Raw genomic sequence first — 14,280 nt, forward strand, 5'->3', positions numbered from 1 at the left:
GCATGCATGAAGTGTTCAAATCAAAATACTCAAATAAAAATTGAAGAAAGTGTGTTAGAAATGTCTACATATGACAGTTTGATTGTCTGTGTATCAATAGAAACTGGGTCATAGGAGCCCGTAGGACTTCAGCTACCTAACCCCTAAATTTGGGGTCTCTGTGACCCCAAGTCGCCTAGCTATGACCCTCAAATCTCGATTGTGTGTTTGTTTTTTTGTGTTCATGTTCCTCCCCTGACTGCACATCCCTGTAATGTATGTATGAATGTGAGTTAGGGACCTTAGATTGTAAGCTCCTTGAGAGTAGGGACTGAAGCGAATGTACAATGTATAGGTAAAGCGCTGCCTAAATTGACGGCGCTATACAAGTACCTGTAATAAAATAAATGTAATGGGGAGGGGGGCACTATATGGTGACAAGAGACTCTGTCAAGGGGGGTTTCTGTTGTAGGGGTTATCTGATGTGATGGGCTGCTATCATGTATGGGGGCTCTGATGTGGAGCCTATGACTCTGTTATGGGGCCTCTGCTGTGAATGGTGGGCTTTTCATGTAAAGTTAATTTCATGGAGTTAGCTGTGTTTTGTGTTTTTGACTGGGGTGCCTCCGAGATTTTGCATACTTTTAAAGGGTGCCTTAATTATACTACTGTATTTGTGTGTACAGTATGTGTATATACATTCAGTCATATCCTCAACTCTACGGGTACCATGTCTGGTATGCTTGAAAGCCTTTTTTTTACATAGAATTTACTTGGCAATTAGGTGGTCAGGTCTTTTCAGACTGTCATATTTTATAAAAAATAAACTGAAAAAATAAAACACTGGGATTTTGTCCTTCACTGTACAGTTTTCCACACACTTAATTGCCTTTCTATAGAGTCAATCTAACCAGATGTACACTGTATTTCAGACACAAGAAGAAAAGTTGGGATATGCTGCTGATTCCTATGGTTACACCTACCATCAGAGTGAGAATGGGAAGAGAGGACTGGACGAGGACGTGGCTCAGCAAAACGGCCAAGATGGCACAATTGGAGCCGCTAGAAATACAGATTCAAGTGCCAACAGCAACCTAAGATCAGAGGTACATCTTATGATAAATGAAGTCCCAAATCATTCAGTGGATCCTGATCTGGCCAAGCTATGATCCAAGAACATTAAGGATCGGCTTTCTGTTCTGGCCCTTAAGACACATTCAATAAAACCTGTTAGTGGCTTATAGCTAAGAGTAGGTTATACCTGACTTTTTAGAATATGGTTGGCTTTTTGATTTATTTCTGTGACCTGTGTGTTTTCTTTAGAGGTCACTATAAGATCACTGTTATTTTTAGAGATATTGCAATATTGTTATGCTGGTATGAAACCGGTTTCAAACACACCGTTAAAGTGACACTAAAACATTTTTATTCTTGGCTCCAAATTGTCTTTTTATTGCTCTCCAGCCTCTATTGGATGTTCAAATTCCTTTTTTTTTTTTTTTCTTTTTTTTCTGCTATGATCTGACTTTGTGGTAGAGGGTGGCTATATTTGTTCTCCATGGTCCTACTCTGTGGGAACATAGCCATCCTCTTTTGCTCACAGTAGAGATGGGCTATGGGAATTGTAGTGTGCATAGAGCAGTTCACGTGACCACAAATAACTTGCACTGCTCATTACAAACAAACAGAATTAAGTGGGAAAAGGAGAGGTTCAGAAAGTCACGGAGGCTGTTACAAGGTAGCAGGAAAAATCAATTACAGGGCCATTAAGCTGTAGATGCGTGTGGATTATGTTTGGATTCGTTTCCCGTCATTTTAGTGTACCCAGGAGGAGAAACTACAATGTCCCCACACTAAAACACTGGGAGGGACATACTGCACTTGGGCAGTCCCATATGCAAGGGCCTAAGTATCTTTTAGTGTCACTTTAGGCTAAATGGCTACATACACAAATTGGCCATAACATTATGACCTCACACCATATCCCATTGAGGCATGAACTAAACTAGACTAGACTTTAGAGTTTAGACAGGCCTCCATGGTTTGGACTTGTTTTTCAGCACATCCCATAGATGTCTACTTGTATTGAGATCTGGAAAATGTGGAGGCAAGTCAACACCTCAAACTCATTGTTGCTAAAGTGACTGTAGGCATTGTGAATATGCTTTTATATTTATTTGTTGGTAATATGAACATGTGGATATTTATTTGGATTTATTTTTATAGCTATTATTAACTATGTACTGTGTATCCTTAACAATAGGGGCCCTTGAGGCTGCAGAGAAAGGGACTGGGGAAACTGTCCTCGGTCCCTTTCTCTGTATCAAAGGAGGAACAACAGAGGTCTGTTTCAACCCCTTGTTTTACCCACCCCCCAACAGGACTCCTAAAAAAAAAAAATGTAAAAAATAATAAAATAATGGAAAAAAAAAAAAAACTACTGACACTGCCCACTACCCTGCTGACATTGTGCATGCACTGCTCTACTGACACCAACCTCTGCTCTGCTGACACTGTCCTCTTTGGAGTGGGAGGTGCCGAACTGCGTCTTTACCCCGGGTGAAAGAATGTCTAGCAATGCCATTGTGTAGACCTCATTATTTAATTTTCAATTTTGACTAGCGTGTACCGTTTAACTTAAAGTAGAATTCCAGGTGATACCTAACTAGTCTTAAAAATGCTCTCTCCTAACACCTGTGTTGTATATACTTACCTATTTTCTGCCTGCTTCGGTCCGGTCACATGATCTCCCCTGTGTCAATTAGCGATGGCTGCAGGGGAGAGGAGGGAGCACCAACAATGAATGGGCCTCAGGAATCTATGGGTAACATCACCGCTCCAGGCTTTACCAGCCATTGTCAAGCTCTCTTTCCTCTCCGCTGCAGACGCTACTGCCTGACTCAGGAGATCACATGACCGCACTAGACAAATATATACATTCTTATTATGCAGATCAACATAGGTGTTAGGAGGTGGGAAGGAGCATTTTTAAGACTAGGTTTAGCTGGGAATTCAACTTTAAAACAACAATGATCACTCGTACATGTATTTAAAGGCTTGCAGGTGTTTCAAACATTTTTCCCTTTGTCTCTATAGAAAGGCATTGGTCCCCCTACTCCCACTTGTGTTGCATCCAAATGGAGACAGCAATGGTGTAAAGTGTTCACTAAGTGATTGATGGGTCTGTCACCGCTCCTCATTCACATGCAGAGATCTGCCAGCTTTAGGCAGCCTTTTTAGCCTACGATGGTTGACAAGAGAAATCAATAGGCACATTTAACTTCATAGCAAATAGAAATACAGCAGCAATATATATATATATATATATATATATATATATATATATATATATATATATATATATATATATATATATATATATATATATATATATATATATATATATATATATATAGCAGGAAATATCACATATTAATGTGTAATTGCCAATATACCATATGTTCTTATATATGTATAATTTTTATTTTATTTTTGTTACTATTTTTTTGTCCAGTCCTTGTATAGAATCACAATTACCCAAAACCTACACAATGATACATTGTGTAATCTTCTATGAGCATATTACAATATAAAACCAAACTAGCACTGTGCCTGGCAACTATTTCAATTCATCTTTGGAAAAAAAAAATGTAGGAAGTGATTTTTCTGCAGCTGATGTATTAATTTCAAAGCTGTGATAGGGATTCTGTAATATTGTGTTCAAAGACCTTATAAGAAATCTTGTACTTCAGTGAGCTGTGAAATGAAGGCATTTTGATGTAGCCGCGTAAACAAGCAAAGCGCTCCGAGGATGTTAGACATTTGATGACTCTAACCCGCATTCACTGAGGAGATTAAAGCAGAACTATAGGCAAGACTTTTTTTCCCCCCCCCCCAATTTTTATATAGTAAGGGAGGGCTTTAACCCACTGTGTCCCATTGGGCAGATGCACCTTCACTTCCTGTCCCATAGACAAAGAAGGAAGTGAGAGAAAATCCCTGAAAATGAAGGAAATCCCTTGGTGCCCCCTCAGGTTACCAGAACTAGTATCCCCATTGGAAGATTTCCCCTCCGCTGATCCCACACTACACATGACCCAGGTGGCTGCAGTCTGAAAGAGGACCACAAGATATACTTGTGCTCAAGTACCAATAGCTTGTATATGCATATAATCTATCAGGTGCTAAAGGGGTGTGATCACATGTTAACACTAGAAATTCTGGTGAAAGCGTAGCATGTCTCGCACGTGCACAGTGGGGAGCCCGCTGTGAAAAAGCAGGAATTCACAGCTTTTTCTCCATAACTAAGAAGGCAACGACAGGGTCCCGAAGGCCAGCAAAGAACCGACTCGGGTTAAGGTGGTGCTGGATTTCTGGGCTGGTAAATGTCTGTTTTATTTTTTTTATTTTTTTAAATCAGCAGCTACAGTTTTTGTAGTTGCTGACTTTTAGTTATTTTAAAAATTACTGTAGTTTATATATATATTATCCAGTATATGCACTGATCAGTCATAACAGCAAGACCACTGACAGGTAAAGTTAATGACATTGATTATTTCATTACAATGGCATCTGAAAACGGGTAGACTATATAAGGAAGCAAGTGAACATGTCCATGAAATTGATGTGTTTTAAGCAGAAAAAAATTTGCAAGCATAAGGATTTGCGCGACTTTGTCAGGGGCCGATTTTTAATGGCTAGACGTCTGGGTCAGCGCATCTCCAAAACTGCACCTCTTGTGGACTTTTCCCAGACTACAGTGGCCAGAACCTACCAAAAGTAGTCCAAGGAAGGAGAACCAGTGAACTGGCGACAGGGTCATGGGGGGAGGCCCAGGCTCATTCATGCATGTGTGGGGAGTGGAGGCTGGCCTGTACAGTCCAATCCAATAGCTGAAATTGCTCAAAAAGTTAATACCGGTTTCCGATAGAAAGATGTCAGAACACACATTGCATTGCAGTTTGTTGTTTATGGTGCCACGTAACTGCAGACCAGTCTGGGTGCCCATGCTGACCCATGTCCAAAGCCAAAATGGCCTACAATGGGCACATTAGCATCAGAACTGGACAAAGGAGCAATGGAAGAAGATGGCCTGTCTGATGAATTGAAGAATGGTTTGAGGAACGCAACGCGTTTCAGATGTTGACTTGGACTGCAAATTCTCAAACCAATCGAGCGTCTGTGGGATGTACTAGAAAAACAAGTCTGATCCATGGAGGTCCCACTCCGATACTTACAGGAGTTAAAGGATCTCCTACCAGGTGCCAGATACCATAGTAGCATACCTTCATAAGTCTAGTTGAGTAAATGCTTTAATGGTTTATAGTGGCCGGTAATAATAATATGGCTGAATGATGTATAATTATAGTGACCGGTAATAATAATATGGCTGAATGATGTATATCGTGCATTTAAAAGGAATTTTCCACTTTGAGGCCGCGTACACACGCGGGGACTGTTCGCTCAACTTTGTTCGTCAAACAGTTTCAGCGGACAGTCCGCTCAAAATTAGCATGGACGGACTTGGCCACACACGACGAACGAACAGTCCGCTGAAACCGTGCGCGATGACGTGAACGGCACGTACGACGGGACTAGAAAACGACGTCCTATACACTGCAATGCAAACTTCGGCGTGTAAATCCTTTCTGAGCATGCGCGGAACTTAGTTTGACGAACAAGCCTACACACAAGGGGACTGTTCGCTGAAACAAAGTTTCAGCGGACAGTTTTTCGGAAATTCCGAAAAACTTTGTTCAGCAGACTGTTCGCTGAAACTGTCCGCTGAAAGCCCACACACGAGCGGACTGTCCGCCGAAACACTGTTCAGCGGACAAAGTTGAGCGAACAGTCCCCGCGTGTGTACGCGGCCTAACACTGCTTGAGGTTTCGTGGAGTGGCCTACATGACTTTGATTTGTTGGGGCCAGGATATGAAAGCTTGTAGTTTGTCTGTTGAAAACTTACCCAAGTTACAGTGGAACCCTTTAAAATAATATCCAGGTCTCAAGGCACCTCTGCTAAAACCAATTCAGTTTTCGTCCAGGCTTGCTCATTCTTCTCTGTACACAAGGAAATGCTCGGATGTTTAGTTACCAGTGTACAGCCGCAGCCTAACAGTGATGTATATATATATATATTTTTTTTTTTTGTGGCTGTATGCAAACACCAGTTTCTTTTGCAGACATAAACTTGTTTTTCACAGTGTACATCTCTCTGCACCTGTGTGAATAAGCCCAATGGCTCTGCTGCCTGTGACTGCAGGTCTCAGATATGGGGTGTAGTGGAATTTGGCAATGTCTCTACTGTGCTGCTCACTGTTCTCCTTGCTGGAGGCTCTGTCATTGGGAAGCAAACTCCTGTCTCTACCAAGATGCCTTCCATACAGAACAAGGCATGCTAAGTCAGTAAGGGGAAAATATAAGTTGCAGGGAGACCACAATACTAGTGATGAGTCCTTTGCCCTCTGCCTGCCTTTTTTAGACACCGCTTCCACAGTCCGGTTCTTTTTTTAAAGCGGTAATAAACTGCTGAGTGGCTGACATGTTCCCTCAGCGTTTCTTCTGGGTTTGCGTGCTCCGGCGCTGTGAGTGGCCAGAGTAGTGATGACGCCAGGAGCGCAGGAATCCTCGGTTCCAGCAAGGAGCTCTGAAGTTCTGTCACGATCTGCTGGACCTTCAAGCGCATGCGCCGCTGATGTCAGCAGCTGCATGTAGGGGGAATATCTCTAGGTTTAGGAGATGTTCATTTTACTTATAGAAAAGCCTTATCATAGGCTTACCTGTAGGTAAAAATGACCAAGCGGGGTATACAACCGCTTTAAACCTATTTAACTCTTACATTCATGTGAATAAATGTAGGATTATTTCCCAGTTATGCAGTTCTGTACTTTTTTTTTTTTTTTTTTTTTTTAACGGCAGCTAATAATCTATGAATAAGAACTGTGTGTTCCGTCCTTCCTTACACAGATAGATATGTAGACTGCACCAAAAAGAGGTCACAATGCATTTGTGGTGCTGTCTGAGTGCCAGAGATTACATGTAAATCAAAGAAAACCACTGTAATCACCAATAGGGCTGTTTGTCCTAACCCCTGTCGCTGTTACTTTTGCTGATCAACTTGTAAAGAAAAACATAACATAATGCCATGTGAAATAGAGTATTAAATGTTTTTTCATTTTTTCAACCACATATGGTTATCCAAATATATGATTTTCTCTTGATAGCTTTCATTTAACCCTGTTAAAGTACTTTTGTAAAACTCAACTTTTTATTTTTATTTTTTTATTTTTTTTACAGTTTTCTGATCATTTGCCTTGCAAAATAGGTAGAAGTTAATAGGTGTGCATTAAAATTATAAATGTATAAAAAGATTCTCATGTGTACTGCATGGCTTGTTTTCTTTGTAATATGCAGGTTGTGTTTTTTATTGCATGATAACTTTTATCTTATTTAGTGATTTTACCTTTTTTCAGATTGAAGGAAACACAACAGAGCCTTCTCTTTTCTTTGAAGAATTTATTCAGCTGCTAGCACAAACCGAAAATGCACTAGAGGTAAATCCGTTCATTTTACTGCAAGAGCATTTTGTAGATGTGACTTCTGAATTATTGACCAGAACTGATCAGGGCAGAGGTATATGCAAAGCATTTATGCTTGTATCCTAAGTTGGAAGTCGCACAGTATTTGCTCGTAGGTGCAGGGCCCTCCTAACCCCTCTTGTATTGTTGCTGTATTGTCTCCCTAAAGCTGTGCGCAAGCTGTTGGCACTATGTAAATCCAGTGCAATAATAACTTCTAGGGATGTATCAATACCATTATTTTTTTTTTTTTTTTATTACTTTATTTTTTATGAGTACCACATCCTTTTTTTTTTTTTTTTTTTTTTTTTATATACCAATGAGAACAATACCTACCACAACTGTTTTGTTTACACTTCAGCTGTAAGCAATGATACAAAGAGTTGAAAAATTATTTACAAATGAAATACATTTAAAAAAAAAAAAAAACTTTTTGTGCTTTTTTTTCAATGTGAAACTTGTAAATATATGTTAAAGGTGTAAAAATATTAACAAAAAAAAAAGTTTTAATTTTATTAATACTTTATAAAAAATTAGTGAACAAAAAATAAAAAATCATCAGGAGAATAAGGAGTTGATTACGGCTGATTAGAGTAAATTAAGGGTTAATAAGGGATTTAAACAGAGGAACATTTAAAAGAAACACATAAATGTTTTTTTACTTGACAGGTTGCTTTTAAACTAACTTTATCTGCAGATTGACGTTCATCCTTTTAATCTGTAGATGAAGAAAAAAAATACAAAAAAAAAAACGATGTTTGTTTCTATCTTAGTGTTTCAGTGGCTGAGCAAGGTTGTTGATAAACACTGCCCAGCTGCTTTATTTTTCTTATCATACATTACGGGACACAGAGCCATAGTAGTTACTATGGGGGTGACAGGTACTGGCGCAGCCTAAGACAAGACGTCTACTCCCTGTATAACCCCTCCCCCCCTACTGGGAGTACCTCAGTTTTCTTGCCAGTGTCTAAGGTGTGAGTCACGAGTGAAGATGTGCTGTGCTGAGCTCCACTGGGGCAATCCTTGCTTGGGCTAGCTATGCAGCCAGATCCATTCAAAGTGTCTTTTAGGCCGAATTGGTTGGTACCTGGTCCTCGTGTCCGAAGAAATGAGATTTTACCTGTAAAGGCTTCTCTCTTTAGAGAGCTGGATCCCGGAATCCAGTACTTTTGGTATTATGGCCATAAAGTTTTACTGGCGGATGCTATTACAGGTCCAGGATTGTGGGTTCCCCGGCTCCTAAAGGTTTGTTAATGGAACCCAATGTGAAGGGTGAAGATTGAGTCTGTTGGTTTTTACCACAGAAAACCTGGGAATGGGAAGTGGCATTTTCTAAGAAATTTTTGAATTTTCTTATGAAATGTATCCTTTAATTGGTAAATGCTGTCATGCCTAAGTGTCACCACTGGGGGCTGTATGGAGCACATACCTTCTCATGCTTCCTCAAAGAGATCATGCTGTGTCCGGAACAGCAGGCTTCTTTTTTCTCCAGCTAGCAGCAGACCTCCAATAAGTCTGGCACCCCCCACCTGTGCTGTACTCTTCCCCCTCTTCACGAGGGAGAACATGAGGAGAAAAAAAAAAACAATCAGCACGCCGCCCTACTTGGCGGCTTCCAGGCGCTCTCCTCACCATTTTTTCCCCTTACAGAATGATCCCGTAGGATCAAAGGCGCTTGCACGGGAAAGCTTTTTTAAAAAAAAGAGGAGGGCCTAAGGTGATGTAGGGGCGGGGCTTAGCACAGCGTTGGCGCCCCCCAACGTCCAGTGTAGGAATGTGTTTTTTTAAAAGCATCATTATTGCTGCTGCAAGCTGACGGAGGGACACAAGAGCAAAGAGGGGCATGAAAGAGGTTTGGTGACACGGGCATTCCTTTTGACACATTTACTATTGCATCAGGCTGGGCATTAATAGCAGTGGCAGGGCTCAAGCAGTGGATGCAATCCTTCCTTCTATTGCTCAAGCAGTGGATGCAATCCTTCTGGTAGTACCTCTGCTTTTTGCATCGGGCTATGGTCGGAAGGGGAATAAAAACGCCTAAAAAAAAAGGGCTATAGAAAGACTTTTGCAGCCACAAGAAAGCCTAGATCGTGGGCGGTTGGCCTCAGTAGTTCTACTTTGGTTAAATGCTACAGGCCCCCAGAGTCGAGAATCTGGAAGGCATATGTCTGTCTTTGGTGTGAATCCAGGGATTGGCACCCCAGGAAATATGTCATAAGTAGGATTCTTGAATTTCTGCAGATGGGACTTGAAATGAAGCTGGCCTTGAGTGCGATCAAAGGCCAGGTGTTGGCCTTATTGGTGTTTTTTCAACGACCACTCGCTTCATGCGCTCTGGTTCGTAACTTTATTCAGGGGGTAGCGCAGAATCCTCATGTTAGGTCACCCCTGAACCCTTGGGACTTAAATATAGTCCTGTCGGTGTTACATAAACAGCCTTTTGAGCCGATACGAGATATTTCCTTGGTCCTTTTGACAAGGAAATTCGTTTTTCTGGTTGCCATATCTTCTGCAAGAAGAGTATCAGAGTTGGCTGCTCTTTCTTGTAAAGAGCCATATTTGATTATTCATAAGGAATTGTATTACATCCTCATCCTAATTTCCTACCTAAGGTAGTGTCTGGTTTTCATTTAAACCAGAATATTGTTATGCCTTCATTTTTTCCAGAACCTCGTTCTACGGAAGAAAGGTAACTACATTCTCTTGATGTGGTGAGAGCAGTTAAGGTCTACTTGAAGGCGACTGCTCAGATTCGTAAAACAGATGTTTTGTTTGAGTTGCCAGAAGGTCCTAAGAGAGGACAGGCAGCATCGAAATCTACTATTTCTGAATTGATTCGTCAAGTGATTGTTCAAGCTTATTGTTTAACAGCTTGATGTCTGCGCTATAGCTGAATGATGGCCACAGCGCAGACCATCATATGACGGCCTCCCCTGTGCACACTCTGCGCGCGATGTGATCACCGAATAACTGGGACTCATCTGTGCACACTAGTACCCCCTGCCAGTGCCGCCTATCAATGCCCACCAGTGGTGCTAATCAGTGCCACCTAGCAGTGCTGCCTATAAGTGTAACAAATCAGTGCCCATTATTGCCACCTATCAGTGCCCATCAGTGCCACCTCATGAGCGTACATCAATGAAGGAGGAAAAATTACCAGTTTAAAATTTTTTTTTTTTTTAAATTCGGTCTTTTTTTACATTTTTTATTTTTTTTATTTATTTTTTAACAAAAAATAAAAACCACAGAGGTGATAAAATAGCACCAAAATAAAGCTCTATTTTTGGGAAAAAAATTATAAAAATTTGTGTACAGTGTTGTATGACCACCCAATTGTCATTCAAAGTGCGACAGCACTGAAAGCTGACTATTGGTCTGGACAGGAAGGGGTTTAAGTGCCCAGTAAGCAAGTGGTTAAAGAGGAAAATTCCACCTTTTCATATTAAAGTGCACTTCTTCACCAGGGCTATTAGTACTTCCTGGGCAGTGTCCCTCACCTGAAGGTGGCCTATAACCCACATAGTAACTACTATGGCTCTGTGTCCCGTGATGTACTTCAAAGAAAAGGATTTTACAGGTAAGCTGTTTTAAAAATCATATTTAAAATAATTTTTTTTGTGATCGATCCAATTGCTGTACCTTTTTTTTTTTTTTTTTTTTAACACTTCAGCTGTCAACAGGGGAACCCCACTGACAGCTGATTGAGTCATCGGTTGTTAAAGAAGTGGAAGCCCCGGTCCTTAACAACTGATGATTGATAATTCAGCTGTTAGTGGGGGAATCCTGCTAAAAGAACCGAGCCTGAAAATATCAGTTTCAGGTATCAGCGCATTTGCACGAGTACTGATACTCATGCACATGCTTGGTATCTGCGCAACCCTAATTTTTTCTATTTGGTTTGTTGTCTGTTATGTATGTAGTATAGATAGGGCTTTCCAAGGGCAAATACAATGAAAAGACAGTAAAATTCAAACCATTCAAGGAGTAATTGTAATGTGCAAAGTACAGTAAGCATATCAGCCACATCATCTTTTAAAGCTGACCTTCCCCTTTTAATTAAATTTCACATCAGCATGCATCACCTTACAGTAAAACCTTGGATTGCGAACATAATTTGTTCCAGAAACATGCTTGTAATCCAAAGCACTTGTGTATCAAAGCAAATTTCCCCATAAGAAATAATGGAAACTCAGATGATTTGTTCCACAACCATTTACTTTCAGTTTATAGCCCATATAAAGAGATTATAGCAATGTAATAGGTTGTGTAACCATAAAATGTCCATCCACAAATGACATCCTCCACAAGGGGATTAGAAGCAAAATTTAGCAGGAGCTACAGAGTATAAAAGAGAAGCGACACCTCTAAGTGTAGCAATATGGTTACATTTAATGAAGGTACAACATTTATCAACTCACATTGATTAAAAACTCATCTAAGTATGCAGGCATCCGGGGTAAAACTGTCCACATAGACCGTCCTCCGCACCGCCGGCTCTCACTGCTGTCAGTTTAAACCGAGAAAACGACGCTGCAGTAGAGCAATCTGAAAGTGCTCATGGAGCACAGCGTGCAAGGGATGATGTCAATGGTGGTATGGAGGGCGGTCTGTGGACAGCTTTACCCTGGATGCCTGCATACTTAGACTTTCATTAACTGTAACCATATTGCTACACTAAGAGGCACCTCTCTTCTCTTTTATACTCTGTTGTGATGTGACGCTACTTGTATATCAAGACATCGCTTGTGAGGAGTTGGGGCTTTGACGAGAGATAAGTAAACACTACACTTGTGTCCAGGTAAAATTTCATGCATCGGGTTTACATCCACTTTAATGATGTAAAAAAATAAAGTTTTTTTGATTTACCTTTTTGGTCTACATCCTGATTCCCCTGAAGGCACTAGTGACGTAGCCATAGCCGCACAGTTTGCCCCCCTGGGAAAGCAACATCATTAGGGCCTTTCCGGGAGATCCTGTATTTAAGCTACAAGATCTCACAGTATTCCCATGCTGCACATGTGCAAGATAAAGTGCATGGTCTCAATCGCTTCAACCAGCATGTGCGCTGTACAGCATTAATATTTTCGGTTTAACAATAAAACTTGCTCCCTAAAATCTCAGGGGAAGGTTTTAAAAATAAAGTGATGAGTGTAATGTATGGCGGACGCATGAAACTAGTTATATGATGTCGTAAATTTCATATCGTGCATGCGCAGGATGCAATACGCTTTAAAAATGGCGGTGTGGGAGCAGAGACAGTGGAAAAGATCACCTGAAAAGGGATCCACAAAAAGGAGAGCACTGCACAGAGACCAGGCTTTCATCCCAGGTTTTTTTTTTGTTTTGTTTTTGTTTTGTTTTTACAAACGATTGGCTATAACAGTGATCAGTCACTGTGCAGCCTACCCCTGTGTTTCTCTACTTGCAGAGCAAAAAAAATGTCAACAAACAGAAGTGTGTAAAAAAAATAAGAATAACTTAATTTAAAAATGGCTAGATCAAGATTTGAGCTAGGTCAGTCCAAGAGTTAGTGTAAAGGTCAAGGTAGGATTTTTTTTATTTGTGTAATCTTTATTTTTATTAAACATATAAAATGCATAAAGTATAATGGAGTCAACAATGTGTCATTATTGAGGGTGCAGAGTGGCTATTTTAGCCTAAAAACATAATGTTGTACACATCTGAGTTTATGTAATGCAAAAACCAGGAAAAAACTGGGGAGACATGGCGAAGGAAATGGGGGTATAGGGAGAAACCGGTATCATTAAAAGACATAGGCAAAGTTTCATCCCAGGAGCCCGCACCTCCTCATAGCTCCCAGCCACTATGCTTGGGCATATCCCAGCCTTGTGGCCAACTGGGACCCGACAGGCACTCCACCGTAGAGGGGGAGAGAGGGGCACAGGTAATTTCCCTGCAATAAGGGTTTATGAGAGGTCATGATCAGGTATGCACATCACTATTGACAGGCCTCTTCAGCTTCAGTGAGAGCTCCGCTAACTCCAACAGTGCAACATCCAGGCTAGATGGTACCGGGTACATGTCGGCAGTATAATTCTGCCACTGAGCCCGGATAGCGTTGAAATGTTCGCTCCTGTCCTTGCACCTCGCCACCCACTCCTCCGCCTCTCTAATTTCGTTGACCTTCTTGAGCCACTCTGTTATAGTAAGAATCTGCGGGTGTTTCCAGCAGAGCTATAAGCCATTTAGCAGCATTTAAGAGGTGAGGGAGTGTGCTATTGTAGTGGCTCATAGGAAGAGCAGGGAGGTGCAGGAGAAAATGAGGTGGGGGGAAATGGGATTTCGATCTGCAGGGCATCTTTTATATAGGCGTGAATTTCTAACCAGAATGGGTTAACTACTGGGCAGTCCCACCGAATATGGAGGAATGTGCCTTTCTGGCCACAGCCACGCCAACAGCAGTCTGTGGCTGAGAGGTAGATGCATGATAGTGCCGCAGGTACATGGTACCAGTGGGTCAAAAGCTTGTTAGTTTCTCGTGTCTTGGAATCGATGGAGCTGGAGTGTGCGAGTCTATACATGTGCGACCATTGGTCTGCTGAAAACTCAACTTCCAGTTGGGGCCGGAGGCACGAAAGGGGGATAAGGACGATCTCACACTGCAATGGGTTACCGCCATCACTTACCTAGGGGTAAAAGTCACCGCAAATATACGGGATTACATACCACTAAATCTCCTTCCATTAGTTCCCGGCTAACTCA

General features: G+C 41.2%; 1 protein-coding gene across 1 annotated transcript in view; it reads left to right on the top strand.

Annotated features, from left to right (window-relative positions):
- NFE2L3 (NFE2 like bZIP transcription factor 3) overlaps positions 1-14,280 on the top strand; it is a 72,713-nt gene that overhangs the window by 34,027 nt on the left and 24,406 nt on the right. The window contains exons 2-3 of the mRNA XM_077491310.1: positions 912-1,085; positions 7,453-7,533. Coding sequence (XP_077347436.1) covers positions 912-1,085; positions 7,453-7,533 — 255 coding nt within the window. The remainder of the gene's footprint in view (positions 1-911; positions 1,086-7,452; positions 7,534-14,280) is intronic.

The sequence above is a fragment of the Lithobates pipiens genome, unplaced genomic scaffold (assembly GCF_037356315.1).
Source record: "Lithobates pipiens isolate NorthernLeopardFrog02 unplaced genomic scaffold, aLitPip1_a1.2 Scaffold_19, whole genome shotgun sequence".
In the NCBI taxonomy this organism is placed as follows: Eukaryota; Metazoa; Chordata; class Amphibia; order Anura; family Ranidae; genus Lithobates; species Lithobates pipiens.